Source organism: Daktulosphaira vitifoliae, unplaced genomic scaffold (assembly GCF_025091365.1).
Source record: "Daktulosphaira vitifoliae isolate Bord-2020 unplaced genomic scaffold, ASM2509136v1 Scaffold_2, whole genome shotgun sequence".
Taxonomy (NCBI): domain Eukaryota; kingdom Metazoa; phylum Arthropoda; class Insecta; order Hemiptera; family Phylloxeridae; genus Daktulosphaira; species Daktulosphaira vitifoliae.
Genome location: NW_026099573.1, coordinates 3,205,062 through 3,222,716, shown reverse-complemented (window position 1 = coordinate 3,222,716; position 17,655 = coordinate 3,205,062). Strand labels below are relative to the sequence as shown.

Sequence of the window (17,655 nt, the reverse complement as noted above, 5' to 3'; positions counted from 1 at the left end):
CCCGTTTGCTGTGCTCTCACTGCGGTGGAATCGGGCTCTACGGGGCTACGAGCTGCTGCAGCGGGCGCAGTTCCCTAGCTCGGGGAATCGGGCGCGTCCTCAGGTTGCGGATAGAGGAACGGCCTGCAGATATGCAGGCTAGCCGCGAAATAAGCAGTCCATTAATTTGGACTGACGAATAAGCGGTCGCGGACAGCGAGCCCCTCGTTCGCTTGTTAACCCTGCAGATATGCAGGGTAGCCGTGATATAAGCCACTCCTAGAGTGGACGAATAAGCGGTAGCGTTCGAGGAAAACGGGCAGGTGGGCCCGATAGCCTGGTAAGGCGACCACCTAGGTGAAGGTAACACCGAAAACAAATCCCCTGGCGGTAGGTAAAACGCAGGGAAGGACACCCGTAAAACCAATCATGGAAGGAAACCATTCAAATATAACGGTTACCGCGCCAGGAGAATCGGAGTCTCCAGGGCCGGCTGGGAAAGGTGTCGCTACAGGCCTAACCCGGTCGTCATCCAGCGACTGTACCAGAACCGTGGGACTGGTGAGGCAGGGTCCAGGGGGCGTTCGCGCCCAAGTAACTGTCGGAGGGTGTGCCAAGCAGGCACCCTCCAGTGACCTTCGGGTCACTGAGGTAACTGCTGGTGGCTTAGCTACCATCGAGGAGATGGTGGACGACTGGGAAGGCGTGCGTGATCGTTTTCGTGACGACATGCCGCTGACCCAATCGGAATTTACCAAATGGAATGGCTGGCTCCACTGCGTGGAGACTGGAGAATTGTCGTTGGACTCGTTCCCGTGTGGCCAATTCCGGACGGCTGAAGCCTTCCGGAGTTCAGTGTCTACGGTGCTGAGGCTAATGAAGAATGATCTGGACAATGGTCGTCCATTCGCTCCAGAAAGGGTCAAGGAGTATGACCCTCTAGAAGGTATCGATGAGCCCGAGCAGAGGGCGGAGCTCATCGATAAATGCATAGCCAGCCGCCGAGGAGAAGACGCGGCTGTACGGCTCATGGGCGTTGCCCGCCTAGTTGCATCGGAGCTAGTATCCCGATACAGTGACAGTGGGATAATGAAGTGCATGGGGCGTGGACTTCATCAGGCAGTAGAGTACATGGCGTACACAGATTCGGCGAAGCAGGAAGTGTCGTCGTCTCCGGTTGCTATGGCCGTGGAAGATGACGACGAGGTGATGCGGACGGGCGACCGCCGTGGTAGTGCAGAACCCTCCCTGGGGGAAGGTTCATCCACTCACCATAGAGAGGTCTCGCCAGCCCTGAGTCCGTTACCGGAGAGTACTCCCCCATTACGGCATCCTGGGAAGAGGAGAGCGCCATTGGACGAGGAGGGTGACAGTGATGATGAGGCCACGTTCGACGTCGGCCTCAATCACGTTGTGGCTCTCGCTAGAACGGCGGAAGTCGAGGGGAGCCTGATGAACGAGGTCCCGGGTACCCACCTGGAGTACCTCGTTCAGCAGATCTCCCTCTCGTGCCAGGCCCTCAGTGAACTGAGGGGTTCGGTGCGGCCATCCCGCAAGAGGAGGCACGACCCGTTGGAGGAGGCGACTACCACGTCGTCGTCGATGATCGAGAGCATAGGCGCGCAAGTGGCCGTGCTACGGGGGGTCATTGACAAGCGACGTGGTATGGGTGTGCACAGAGAGGTGCAAACCGCGACAAAGTGCTTGGAGGATATCCTGGAGAGGGAGAAACGCGGAAGAGCGTCTCCGACGTCCAGGAACCCTCTTGAAGCAGAGGTAGGAAACAAACCTCGGGCGCCGGAAATTGCGCCCGTTGTTTTGACTAAGGAAGTCGGGACACAAACCGCCGTCGTCGTGGACCCGCCGGCCACTACGCCGAAGGAAGCCGACGAGGCGGTAAAGGGAAAAAGGAAGAGGAAGAAGAAGCGGTCTACTGCCNGAGGAAGAAGAAGCGGCCTACTATCCCATGCCCTGCCTCCGATCCAGCCATCTTGCCTACCCAAAGGCAGACTGATGGGATGGAGGCGAGTCGGGCAGACTACGAAGGGTCTGTAGAAGGGGATGCGGGAGCTGCTCCCGCTGAACCGCTATGGACCCAAGTAGTAGGAAGGAAGGCTGTGGTGAAGAGGAGGGAGGATGCGGCATCCAAGCCCAAACCCCCACCCACGGCGAGCAACCAAAAGGCAGCAAAACTGCGGTCGAAAGTGCCGCGAACAGAGGCCGTGGTGATCGGCCCTCTTAGGGAAGGTCAAAAGTACGCCACGGTGATGGGCGCAGCCATGGCTGCGGTTGATCTTCAGGCCCTGGGCATCCATGTGTCCGGGACCCGGAGAACTAAGACGGGGGCTGTCCTCTTGGAGGTCCGAGGGTCAGCTGAGCAAGCTGACCTTCTGGCGACCAGATTGAGGGCAGCCCTGCAGGAGATGGACGTGCGAGTGCACCGTCCCTCAATGACCTGCACCGTCCTCCTCCTAGACGTGGAGGAGTGGCAGGATGAACAGGATGTGCACAAAGCACTGAGCGCCGCCCTGAATTCTCCGAATGGAGAATTGCCGCCGAATGCAGGACCTATTACGGTCCGCACGAACGTCGGCGGTAAAGGGCGGTATGCGAGGTGCGAGGTGCCCCTCAAGATGGCTCATCGCCTGGCAGCCATGGGCCGAGTCCGGGTTGGGTGGACTACCTGTAGGCTGAGGATACTTGATAAAGGTCCNTGAGGGAGTCCCCTCGTCGTACCGGCCTCTTTGTATGTTGGACGACGTGGGGAAGATCCTCAAGCGGCTGTTGGCCACCCGCATAGAGCATCACCTGGAGACGGTCGGAGGGCTGGCGGACGGCCAGTTCGGGTTCAGGAAAGGGAGGTCGACGGACGACGCGGCCTCCCTTTTGCAGCAGTTGGCCGTCAGGGCCGAGAACGGACCGGGCTTCTGCGTTGCGGTGAGCCTGGACATCCGGAACGCTTTCAACTCCGTGCGATGGTCACACATCCTCGGAGCGTTGGAAGCGTTCAATTTAGCGACAATTTAGTACAGTCGACGAATTAATATCTAATATGAAAAAATATTTCGAAAAGCTCCTTATCGTGTTGAAATATTTAAATCTGAAGCTCCTGGTATAAACCTACCCCCCGAAGCAGTTATTACCCGTTGGGGATTTTGGATAGAGGCTGCAATATACTATTGTGAACATTTTAAATCAATACTTCACGTATTAAGTTGCCTAGATGAAGACGAAGCCGAATCCATCAAAAAAGCAAAACTGTGCATTTGGCTTAAATAAAAAGTAATTTTGAAGTTATTACTAAAACTGTAATAGAACTACAAAACAAAAAATACTTTTTATTGTCTGATTCACTTGCCGTGGTAACAAATGTGAATCAGAAATCATCTCTGTTAAAGGGGAATCGTGAAAAACCAGTTTTTACTAAACTACAAAAAGTTTTTGAAAAAAATAATGGTTAAAGAATTTTAGAAAAGATATCAAAAATACTTGACAGTGAAAATTATAGTAATTTAGATGACTTCAGTGACTTTTCGGATGATTACTGAAGTAATGATATTGTGTACTATAAATATGCGCCTATTACGTCAGTAGATGTCGAGCGTACATTTTCAACGTACAAAACGATACTATCAAACAACAAAAGGGCATTCGAATTCGAAAACCTAAGAAAACACTTGATTATTCAATGCAATAATTACGGTAAGACTAGTTTTGAAACAAATTTTGTTTATAGAATAAATTGATATTTCTTCAACTATTTTCATACATATTGTTTATATTTAATTTTTCAGAAAATCCATAAACACGACATTATTTAACATTTCTTGTCATTCAGCTTAAAAGTCGAAGCCAGACATTATTTTGATTCTTACAGAATTAATTTTTTGTATTTTTAATTTGATATTATAATTAAAAGAATAAATTAATTAAATACCCGTATTTTTTTTCAATGAAATATATTCATTTTAATGGTATTTAAAGTCCTAAAAAAGTATATTCAGCACAATTACTAATATTTTGTACTTTATTATTTAAAAGAAAATTAAGAAAATAAATAAAAAAAGACATAACCCTCGAAAAAAAATTCCCTCAATCCCCGTAAACACCGGAAATTGCCCAAAAAATTACAATTTTAAAAATCGGTAAATTTGAACATTTTTTCAATTTTTTTTTTTTAACTGCCATAACTTTTTTAAAAATGACCGAATCATTATAATTTTTTTTTATAGACACTTTAGGTATTTACCTAAATACCTTCACGACTTTTTTTTTCGATTTGCAACTTCACGTGTCGAAGAAGCGTTAAAAATTCATTAAATATTATCCTAAATAAAGACATCGTAACTTAATAAACCAAGAAATGGCCCTAGTGGTACCGGTGTCAAAAATTATATGTATTATATAATAAACAATCCAGTACGGTCAGGAGCCATTTTAGTTGGTACAACTATAGATTGACATTTGATAGTGATTAATATCACTATCATAAAATAAATATAGGGATTCTGGCCCCCGCTTCACCTACCCATCTTACCACAAAGGGTGAACGTGAAGAAGTATGGAGGGGGAGTAAATCCAACGTAAACTAACATACTGCAATGGGAGGGGAAACCCAACGTAAACTAACCTAAGGCGGGTGAAGAACCTATCCTTCTCCACCAAGTCATATAAGAGAGGGGCATTGAAACTTAACGTAAACTAACCTAAAGGTGGGGGGATGAAACACGACGTAAACTAACACAACCTGTCACAAATTTATGTGGAAAAAAATGCTATACGGTTACGAAGAAGAGTACGTATTTTAAACGTTGAATCCGCTAATTTGATATGAGGCTTGCACATATTTAGTTAAAGACCTCACGTAAAATGTTAATTTTACCTAATTTGTAAATAGACAGATTTGTTTGAAACAGATATTGTGTGCCAGATGGCTTTATAGATGATTATATATTAGCTTCGATGCGAAGCTGAGAAGGTATTAATTTTACCATGATGTGTTTATTTATTTATTTTTTTTTTTTTTTGTGTCTGTCACTACTTTTTCTCAGCTCTCACTGGACCGATTTCTTTTAACAATACGTCAAAAGATCACAAATTGTATCTAGTTAAAGACATTACCCTTAAAAATTGAAAAATTATCCCTCGTTCCCCGCAAATGGGGGAAATATCCAAAAAAATTACAAATTTAAAAATAAGTAAATTTTGTCATTTTTTTCACTTTTTTTTCTTAAAACTTCCATAACTTTTTCAAAAATCAACAAATCAACATAATTTTTTTTTAAACTAAAACCTTAGATATTNGGGGGTGGGGATTTAAAATAGCAACTTTTTAACAAAAACTAACTTTTTCAACTTAATTTTTGAAAATTCTCCGGAAATACTGCGTCCTTTAAACATATGTCAAATTAAAGCTTATGTTATGTACTATAAAATTAAAAAAAAAAATTTGTCCCAACGACCTATCTTCTATACGCAAATGGCTACCGTATTTAAAAATATGCTATTTTTGTATTAAAATTCTGGGTTTTGTATTTTTATTTTATTTTAAAATACCTTAAAAGGAGAATACATTGACTTTCATGAATATCATATAATTTAATTGACAAAGAATAAAGTTTATAAGACATAAGAAATTAAACTTCTTTAAATTTTTTACTTTTTTAAAGTCGAAAAAGTAACTTTTAAATTTGACTTAGCTTAAATTTCTAATTTTATCATGCGACAAAAGCAACGAACAGTTGCCGAATCGGTAACACTTGTGTCTTTCACGCGTAGGGTACGAGGTTCAAATCCGTCTGTGGCAATTAATATTTTGCATTTTTTTTTTTTTTTGGTTAGAATACAATTTTCAAATCATTTGATATTTATCTCATTTAGATTCAATAACTTCAATAGATATAAAGTATTCTATCACTATAGTCTCCCCTCGTGAGAAGAAATTTATATTCATGTTAATATTATTTTACTATGTAGTTTTTTTTGTGGCTACGATTTATTTTGTAACCCTCACTAGACCTACTTTTTTCAACGATACGTCAAATGATTACAATTCGTATTTAGTTTAAGTTATTACTCTTGAAAATCGAAAAAATATTCCTTATTCAAATAAAAAGTAGCTTAACCAGTTTTTTCCATACAAACAATTAAAATCATTAATTTCTAATATTCTTAAAGTATTTATTGACGAATTAGATTTGATATGATAAAAGTTTTCAACTACAAAAGTAAATAATTTTACTTTGTAATTTATTAATTTTTTATCTCTATTTGTGTGTGCTACTACCAGTCTATAACATTCCAAATTTTTTTGTAATATGTTGCTATATAAATCATAAATTTAAAAAAAAATGATTTTTAGTTTCACCTGAATTTAACGATGGATTTTTACAATTATTTTCAAATATTATAATATGCTAAATTGAGTAAATTTTTTTTTATTGGTTTTTTTAGTTATATAATCATTAAAATTAATTAAATTCTGAATATTTCCATTGTAGAATTTTTTTAAACACCAAAAGTTAATTAGAAATGATTACTATGATTTTTATTTAAGTGATCTAATACAATAAAAATGTAAAAAAAATCGAACTTTTCTGATAAATGTACTGTAAATAGTAATATCGAATTTTTTCTAAATGATAATACAAATGACATAACCTCTAAAATACTGTAATAAATATGATTGATGGGAGAAAAAATATTAAATAATAATTATATCGAGTTCGATGGTTATAATTTATTAATTTTATTAGAATACCAGCCTCATTTACAATTACCCCTATTCACAATTACCCCTCCTGACCCTATTAATCTTAGCATTTTCATTTTTTTCTATTTAATAATGTCAATTTCAAACTTGCAAGTTGAACTATAAGTTATGGTAACAAATTCATTTTTTAGCTTCGATGCGAAGCTGAGAAGGTATTTTTCATTAAAACTTTCACTTTAAAAGACAATAAAAAATAGGTTCAAAATGATTACCTTTAACATATTAAAAATCAAAATCAGTATTAATTTAATACAATTTTTTTTGTTCTTAATTATTTTTTTTTATATGTAAATACTTATTTTTTAATAATAAGTAATAATATTAAAACTTAGAAGTAATAGAAAAAGTTTAATTGCACATTTGAAAACATCACGAAAAGTTTATTTAGAAAAGTATATTTTTTTTCTGATGAAAGTTCCTTTTGTTTAGTGTATTTATTCATAAGTAACAAAATTTTTTTATTAAAAAGTATTGCATAAATTCCTTTAAATTTGTATACGCATTAAAAGTATATGAATATACAACTCCTTTTTATTTTTATAATATCTCCGTAAAAATTACAATATTATATTATTGAATACCACTTTCATACTCAATTTAATTACTGTAATTATTATGTATTCATATATTATAGTTATAAATCGGGGTAAAATTAAGGGAATAAGTGTTATTGTTGTTTTTGAAATAATCTACCAATTTCATTTTTTTCTATTTAATAATATTTATTTCAAACTTGCAAGTTGAGTTAAAAGTTATGGTAATAAATTCATTTTTTTTTTATTAAAACTTTCACTTTAAAGAACAAAAAGAAGTAGGTTCAAAATGATTACTTTTAACATATTAAAAATCAATATCAATAATAATTTGAAAATAATTGATTTTAAAAATTATATAATATATAATTAAAAGAAATACTAATCTGGGTATAATTAAGGAAATAGAAGTTGATGTTGCTTTTGTCCATCAATTTTTTTAAATTAAACACTATCTACAAATTTGCATCGAAGCGTTTCTTATGATAGTGATTTTAATCACTGTCAGATTAAATCTATACTGGTCCTAACTATGCAACATCCCCATTATACCGCGACCCCACTGTGCTGGGTTTTTTTATACTATATCACTTGAGATTAATACAGCAGATGGTTTAACACGGTAGCGATGTTGCCGTCTATTACATTAATTATTAATATAAGAATTATAAGCTGCGCTATTCGTATAGTGAATAATAAATCAATATTTTTTATTGACAATATATAATAATAATAGTAACGATAGTTTAAGTTTTCTTATTATGAGATGTTTAGCAAAACACATTTAAAATGAACACTACTACCGCCACCGCCGCCGATAACGACAACGACGATAATCGCTGGAATATATATTCTAATGTTTATAATATTATTATAATCTGTATAATTGCATACACTTATCGATTAATGTCATATATATTTTGTTTGAAATATTACTTGTATCCCCTCTCAAAGTTTTAAATTATTACTGTAACTTTAATTAATTTTTTTTAATGAAATAATAGTCTCGACTAACAGATTGCATTCTTCATCCGTCAAAGCATTTGAGACGGCAGACGGTCATAATTTTTAAAAAGGCATCTGTTTTAAATCCAAATTACAAGTATGTATAAACATTACACTTGCGTTTAAGACTGAATTTTTTCACGCTATTATAAATAACAATTCAATTTATCAACTACTATTTTAATTTACTTGGGTGGCTTTTATAAAAATGTAATGTAACAAATGCTGTATAACATGTAGAAACCTGAATACTTTTTTTCTCAGACCACTTGTTAAACTTAGATCGTTTTGCTCACGATATGATGTAATTGTGCAAATGTGTTTAATGACTACCACCACCTTTAACATTGTAGCGCATAATACAGTAACAAAGCTGACCGTATTTATAAAGACGTCAATAAAGATTTTATTCACTCTTTGACTAAGCTTTTATAACGGCTCGCTAACATATTGCTTAACAATATTTGGTTAAACCTATACAAGTACTAGTATTTTTTAAAATTATTATTTAAATTTAAAATCGAATAACAATTCGATAACAATGTACATTTTACTGATGCTACATAAAGTAAGTTTTTTATATTGTTGAATGAATATTTCAATATTTTTGACACTTATATCAAAAATTGTTTTATACACATTTTTTTTTCATAGCTACCTCTTCCGCGACTGTTCCACACCATCGTTCGGTTAAATGTAGGGCTAACAACAGTAAGGTCAAATTGAAAAAGTTGCGTATACAATTGCCGGACGCAAAAAATTTCATCGAAATTGATTCTTTATTGGAGCGGGGAGCCGTTTAGTTTTATCGGAAAAACGTGGAAAATTTCGCGAGCTATCAAGATTTTCTACGTGCTGTTAAATCCGAGCTGGTTTCCAAACTCGGTGAAATCGCTGCTGTTCGACCGATTTAATATAATCTCAAATTGGAGGCCTCGTACCATATACTGCGATCGAAAGCACCATCCGAAGACCGTGCCTTCAAGACACAGGCTAGGGTGTTATTGTCCGACACGGACATTGTGGGTGCGAATGACGATTTTGAGATTATGCTCGCTGAGGAATACGTGTACTCGGGTATGAGTAGCGGATTCACTCTAACGCATATCAACGGACTCATGCTTAGCGTATACAAGTATACGCCCCTCGCCGGCTCATCATATATTCCGGTCTCATCCGAAATTTTTCATAGGCAATCATCAACCCACAAAACATCAATCAGTCCTGTTTCAAGTGGTCCATTTTGGTGAGACACGTTAGGGATAATAATAATACGAGTGTTAATAAAAAATATTTTAACGAGGATCATAGGTATGATTTCACAGGGTTAACGTTCCCCTCACCTGTGTCCCAAATTAAAATATTTGAACAGATTAAAAATTACCCCTATTAACAATTACCCCTCCTGACTCTAATTAAGTGTCACCTGTATTCTTCTTTCTATTTCTTCTTCTTGCCATTCACACTCTAGTACGTAGTAGTTACGTTTTAAACCAAAAATAATTCCCCAGAACCTATATAACATATATATAATTATTATTATTGACTTCTTAATTCTAAGAGAGTAATATAAGAATTGTAAAATAGAATATTAATTGTATTTTAATAAAAATGTATATATTTTGACATATAACTTTTAATCTAGAAATTAATTTTTTGTTACTCTTTTATTTTAACATAAATATTTGTTCATAACATAGTAATAGTACAACAAATAATTAATTAATTATTTAATTAACAAAAATATTAAAATTTATGAAAACAATTTAAAATAGCCATCTTATAGAGTACATTATAAGACAAATAACCCAGCACAGTGGAGGCATCCCAAAGTTGGAACCATTATTTTTATTTTATTTTTTTATTTTTATTTTTCAACTTCTAAACAGGCAATATTTTAAAAAAACATTAAAAGCTAAGTTTAAATTTATACAACAAAATATTATTACTATATACAATATAAATTATTTTGATAAACAATGAAATACTATAAACTAAAAACAAAAAAGTCTTGACTAAACTCATTAAGTCGCCTAAATATTCTATGGAGTGGGTGATTTTACCATATGAGGTAGGATGAAGGGGAAGTTGGAAAAGGAAGTGGTTTCTTGTGTTATGGGAATGTACTCGGAAGGATATTTTGGAAAGAAGTTCAGGAGAATCAATGGAACCATTGAGAAGGGATTTTATAAATGACATGTCAACATCCTCTCTGCGGGAGGCTAAAGAAGGAAGTCGGATAGCGGTGCGAATAGGGGAGTAGTCATGAGGAGGATGATTTATTTTCAAAAGGAAGGCAACATAATAGGAAAGGAGTTTAATTTGTACTCTTTCCATTCTAATTATATCTTTAACAAGGTAAGGATGCCATACCACAACCCCATACTCTAGTATAGATCGAACCAGGGACCGGTAGAAGACACGGAGACAGGAGGGAGAGGAGAAGTTCGAAGTATTTCTTTTAATAAAGCCTAATACTTTTAGGGCTCTACCAATAATATTGTTCATATGGAAATCAAAGGAAAGAGAAGGAGTACTAAATGTTTGATAACGGAAACACGGTTGAGAGTTAAGCCTTCAAGGGAGTATGAGTGATGTAGAGGTGAGAATTACAGGAAAATGACATTACATGAAATTTTTTGGTATTAAGATATAGGTTGAGCTCCTTGTCCCAATTGGAGAAGGTGTCGAGGTCTGATTGAAGGAGTAAATAGTCGGTTGGTGAGCTTATGTTGAGAAAAAGTTTGATGTCGTCGGCAAAAAGAAGTGCTTTAGAGTTTAGGAGAAAATCGGGAAGGGAGTTGACATAGAGGGTGAACAAGAGGGCTGAGATGATCACCTTGAGGAACGCCAGAAGGTATTATGCAAAGATCAGAAAGCATACCATTAATTGAAACAAATTACCTTCTGGAGTTTATATAAGATGACAACCATGAGAAGTGGATTGCCAAAACCAAGGTTATCTAATATTTTAATAAGAGTACCGTGATCAACCGTATATAAGGCTTTTTTGAAATCAGTAAATATTACATCAACCTGCGAGCCGATTTCAATATTATCTAGGATATAAGTAGAAAAGACGATACTGCTTGTTACTGATGATTTCCGAAGACGAAAGCCATATTGGCTGTCACTGAGAATGTGGTTAACACTTCTCTTAATAGAGGAAAAAACCAGGGATTCAAAAATTTTAGCTATACGAAGGAGAATGGATATAGGTCTGTACTTTGTAATGTCGAATGGATCGCCGGATTTAAGAATTGGGGTTATAGAGTAAGTTTTTCAAACAGTAGGAAAAACTTCCTCATTTAGGGAACGTTGAAAGAGGAGGAAAGTATTTGGGCTAGGGAGTCACGACACCTATAAAGTAAACGGGCCGAAATATTATCAGGACCATTAGAGTGGTTGTTTTTTAAGTTTTCAAGAGCGTAGAAGACATCAAATAATGAAAAAGAGCAGTTTGAGTTTTGAGTGGAAAAAGTATTTGGGGGTTTAAAAACTGAGGAAATGAATTTAGAAAAGAGATTGGCATTGTTAAGTGGTGAATTTGATACTTCATAAAAAAGATGGACAGTGGAAGGAATTTGTGAGTGTTATTTAAGGTCTCTGGTGTATTGCCAAAGTAAGAAGGGGTTAGTGGAGAGAGAGCGCTCAGTGTAACTGATATAAGAACAGTAGTTACTAAGGGATAATTTTTTATATTTGGCTCGTAGATGAGAGAAAACGGAAAAGTCAGAAGGCAGATTTGTTTTTTTAAACAGTTTATGTGCATATTTTTTTTTGTTTATTAGGGACTTTAAAGAAGGTAATGCCCAACGGGGAAATTTAGGGCTTCTGAAGGTCTTTCTAGAAATGAAATTCTGAATAGCGTTGAGTAGGGCATCGTTGATAACAGTGGCGGCATCGTTAACAAAATAAAGTGAAGAAGTGGTCTCTCAATTAAAAGAGTCAATGAATTTGGAAATAGAGGAATAGTCACCAGTTTTAAAGTCAAAATAAGAATGTGAAGCATTTGATTTAGGTAGTTTAGGATAATGGTATTGGATAAATAAAGAAGGATGGTAAAGATTAGGTTTGATAAGAGGCGATATAGCTTTGACAACTGACAAGGTCTTAAAATTAGGTAGGACCAGATCGAGAATGTTACCTATACAATTGGTTGTTTGATTAAATTGAAAAAAGTTAAAGAAGGAAAAAGAATCAATAATAGTTTATAAACTATTAAATTTGGTAACTATTAGTTACCAAATGCTATTTTTGTGTGAAAATTCTCGATTTTATATTTTACCATTTTAACTTTATAATGCTATAACTTTTTGAAAAATATATGTATCAATATAATTTTTTTATGAGAAATAGAAAGTAGAAAGATACTCCTAATTTAGTAATTTTAGCTTCGATGCGAAGCTGAGAAGGCTATAACTTTTTGAAAAGTGTATGGATCAATAAAATTTTTATGAGAAATATTATTTATATCCCTTTTTCATTTGATATACTTTATCTTAATCAGGATATAAATAAGGAAATAGGAGATCATGTAGCTTTTGGAATAATCCACCAATTTTTTAAACTTAAACCCTATCTACAGATTTGTACTTAACCCAACAATGCCACATCCCCACTGTGCTGATTTTTTTTTTAACTTTAATGTCCGTTTTCATCATGAAAAGAAAATAAAGTCAGAAATTTCTTTTTCCATAATAAATTATATTACATAAGCTATAATTTAAGATATATATAAAAGTCTCAGTATTTCTGGAACACTTTCAAAAGTTAAGTTGAAAAAGTGAATTTTTTGTAAAAAAGTTGTCATTTAGAATCCCTTCCTGTGGTCAGGTAAGGGGTCAGATTAATAAAAAACTATATCAAATGATAGGTTAAGATATCGTACAACTATAATAAAATATCATATTGATTTGGTCATTTTTGAAAAAGTTATGACAGTTTTAAGTAAAAATATTTTTATAAATGTCGAAAATTAGCGATTTTTAAATTTGTTATTTTTTTGGAAAATAGTATAAGTAAAGTTAATATAGAATATATTAATACTTTCTTAGCTTCACGTCGATGCTAAAAGGTATTAAAATAATTTGTTGGTGTTAAGTTTCTTCAGCATTACAAATTTTGTATAAATTTGAATAATTTTATTTTTATTTTACGGTATCAAAGGTTAGTTATCCCAGTAGACGAATTAGCATTTAGAAATTTTATTGTAGTTGCTTAAAGTGCTTAAGGATGTATCGATGTTTACATAGATATTCAATATTATTGTACCTCACAATTATTATTATTATTATTAATATATTTGATTACTTCTTTACAAAATTGCTAACTCACCTTATACTAGCTATTTTTCCAGATTGTATTAACTCGTCCATTGTTGCCTTTATTATTTCTACCTCTTCAATAGTTAACCCATAACCAGCTTTGTCAAATACCTTATTTGACTGCGATAATTCTTGGACGTTTTTAATTTGATTTGAGAAGTCACTAACAAATTCTCCATCCTCATATTCATATGTAGCATCAAGTTCACCTGAGTGATTAATATATGAACCATTTTTTCTTTGTCTTGATTTTTTTATATCCTAAAAATATAAAACAATATTTTATGATTTTAAATACAAATAATTAAGAATAAGACTTTTTCATTAAGTACCGCGATCAGATTAACATAAGTATACGTATGTACTTGATCTAAAAAAATAAAAATTTTAATTCCGCAAAATAAAATTATTTTAATACATTATTATTAAAAAATTAAACACAATAGACGTTGTTGATACTTTTATTTCTATAAATCTCATAAATATAAATTATATGACATAAAGTTGTAATATCCATTTCAGGATTGTAATGCTGATTACAATGAAAGGAGAAGACATCTCAATGTTTTTCGTTTTAGGGGAGAGCGGAGAAAGTCGATTTTCTTAGATTTAAAAAAATATAGGAATATTTGTTAATTCGTTTTGGAGTTATTTAAAAATAAATAAACTGATATTGTTTTTTACGGCGTAAGGTTTTTACTTAAAAAAATTTGTTTACTATATTTAAAGATAAACATCACGAATAAAAAGTCTTAATAATATTACAGGAGTATTAGGTAGATTTTTTAATAAAAATAAAGTGGGGAGAGTTGTTTTCTTTTATTATTTGAATATAAAAATTGTGGGGTTAAGTTTTGACTAGTCAAAAATTTTCGCGGTCGATTGACTAGATTTTTATGTGTCAAATAGTAAAATTTCTCGAAAAATAATTTTACAATTTTTTTATAACTATCGCTGTTTGAGACATAGACCAATATCTTCACTCAGAGTACAATACATATTTGTTTTTTATTATTTTGAATTTCTAAGGAAAAGTTTATTTTATTTCAGTACTATTTTAAATAGTCTACTAACCACAAATATTAGAGGTGACGGTGTTACCGGTATACCGATTAGAGGTCGATATACCGGTTACCGTCTTTTTTATTTATACGATATACCGAAAATATCGAAATACCGATAACCGAAATTAGTTATTGAATATTTTAATTTATTTTTAGATTGTTCAAAATTTCCAGTGAGAAATATATGACATATTTACAATACTAAATATATATATATATATCTTAAATACCGATATGGGTTCGTATTATTTTGTTTTTATTGTTGTTGCGTGTTGTTTATCACAATAATTGCATCTTAGCGTTTATATCGAATTGAACATAAAATATGGAACCTATAAATTTAGAGTCAGACCCTTTAAAGTGGTGGAAAGTCTATCAAAATGAATTTCCAACTTTGGCCGTACTTGGTAAAAATTATTTATGCGTGCAGAGTACTAGTGTTCCAAGTATATTCAGTTATCAAGTGTATTCAGTTGTTCGGGCAATATAATTACTGATCATAGATCATCTCTATCAACAGAGCATGCCGAAGAACTCATATTTTTATCTATGAACTCTAAATTTGTATCAAAATAATTAAATAAAATAATAATTTATGATCTTGTTTTTTTTTTTTATAAATTTATTATAAATTAATTAATTCATATTAATGTTATTATGTAATATTATATTATTATGTAATATCGGAAATACCGAGATACCGAAATATCGAGTATATCGAAATTACCGTATCCAAATACCGGTTTAACGATATTTTCGGTATACCGATTCATACCGGTAAAAATTATCATACCGAAATATCGATATTAAAAAAAAATACCGTCACCCCTAACAAATATTAAACACTAACTTCACTTATTAAAAAATAAAACCAGTGTCACCTATTAAGTTAGTATCTATTTATAATAAAACATTAAAGGAACTTAACTTCCCACTTTTTATCGCGTTAGTGTTCAGCATTTGAAACATGAATTTTCATAAAATAATGTCTAAATATGCAAAAAGATCGAGTTTCATAATAAAATTTTAAATATAAATATAGATTTTTTTATTTTTATCATATTTATTTATTTATTTATTATAAGAATAATGTTCGATATGGACAAACGAGTACAACGTAAAAATTTATAATATATGTACAAAAAATAGTGAAAGAAAACCCACCCTAATAAAAAGTTATATAAATTTACTCTTTGAGATATTAGCTTTTAATGATTTAAAGTAATTATATTAGGCTCCCAATTAACTTCAATGAATCACCTCTATAAACTACAAACCCTTTATAAAATGAATATTTAGGGTGGAAAACTAATTTAACACTCATAAAAATTGCATTCTAGTTACACAAAACTATTTTCTTGAACATTCGTATGAAAGCATGAGCGCTGGAACAATGGGGGCGCTGGGGGCAACTGCCCCCATGGGAAAGATTCTGTGAGAGCATAGCCTTCACGGACAGTTTCCTTCCTCTGTATTTGTAGCTGTGCTCAGCCCCCACGGTTCAAAAATTGTTCCGGCGCCACTGCATCAAAGCGTTTTTTTTATTAAATGTATTCCTCGATTTCAAGATCATGTTTGACTGATGGTATTTATATTACATTAGGTTAACATCCCAAAAATCTGGGATTTTTTTTTTTTGTTTCATTGTTTCATCCTAAAAAGTCTTTCAATTTGTAGGATATTTTGATTTAGTTAACGATGTCTTTATATTTTATGCAATTAATTATTATGTGCTTAATGATTAATAAGTCATCGCATATCTCACAAAGAAACGCTTCCTTTTTATTAATTCCGAATCGTTTCATGATAGTAGTTTCAATTATTATCAGATTTAGAAGCTATAGCCTCCAATTGGCAAATTACAACTGTATATTATATGACTAATGCTAAAAAAAGCAAGTGACTAGTCCAAAAAAATAGGTCTTTTTCCCACAAGGATATTTCTGTTCATGCTATTGACCAGATTTGAACTTTGTTAAAACCAGACATAGTTGAAAATTACTTAAATATAATATAATATATATTAAATTCCAACTATACCAGGTCCCCACTATATCAGGGATTATTTTTTAATTTTATAAATGAATCGGTCTTTTAGAGTGATTTTATAAAGAATTCTTTATTAAAAGAAAAAATATAATAGCATTATTAGGTTTTGTAAAAAGGCATACTGATTAAAAATACATCATGTTTTGTTTTTGATCCACATTATTTGACTATATATTTTTATAAAAGATTATAGCAATAAAATATGTGATGCTAGAATAAAGGCCTGAAAATTTGAAAAATTAGTTTTTATTATATTTAAGTTTATCAAAATGAGTTTTTATTAGCCAAACAATTTTTACCATTGTATAATTTTATTAACGACTATAAAATTTTATAAAACTAGAATTTCAATATGCAGCTATATAAAAAAAAATTGTTTTTTAATTTTTTATTCTTAAATATATTTTTTTAGCCTTAGGACTCTTTACAAAACACTATTGAAACAATGAATATATAGAAGTTTTCTTTTGTAATCGTTCTTCTATTAACATAGCTATAATAAATAATTACTTTGAATAAATCGGTTACATTTTTACAAGCGTTGTAGTCAATGTTGTTTAACAGAGTTGTACTTAAACCATATTGCGAATTACAATATTGTTCTTTCAATTTTTCGCTATAATATTCAAAAAGTAACACTGGATTTGGAGGACGCTCAAATATGAATTTTTCCAACAAATTGTAAACGTGTGTATATCTATAGGAAATAATTAAATTTTTTAAGGTATCTTTATTAACAGATACTTAAGCGTTCGTAAATTTTTTACAGTGGACAGTGCACGTAAAAAATTTATACTATCTTCCCTTCAATTTTTCTACATGCACTTATAAAGTAAACTTTTTTAGCTTCGATGCGAAGCTGAGAAGGTATTAATTTTACCATGATGTGTTTATTTTTTTTTTTATTTTTTTTTTTATTTTTTTTT

At 33.3% G+C, this 17,655-nt stretch overlaps 1 protein-coding gene across 1 annotated transcript in view; it reads right to left on the bottom strand.

The window, feature by feature from the left end:
- The window catches only part of LOC126898785 (radial spoke head protein 4 homolog A-like), a 66,236-nt gene that overhangs the window by 40,390 nt on the left and 8,191 nt on the right, over positions 1–17,655 (bottom strand). Inside the window, exons 3-5 of the mRNA XM_050673130.1 lie at positions 17,240–17,426; positions 13,627–13,877; positions 9,716–9,803 (exon numbers count right to left, since the gene is read on the bottom strand). Coding sequence (XP_050529087.1) covers positions 9,716–9,803; positions 13,627–13,877; positions 17,240–17,426 — 526 coding nt within the window. The remainder of the gene's footprint in view (positions 1–9,715; positions 9,804–13,626; positions 13,878–17,239; positions 17,427–17,655) is intronic.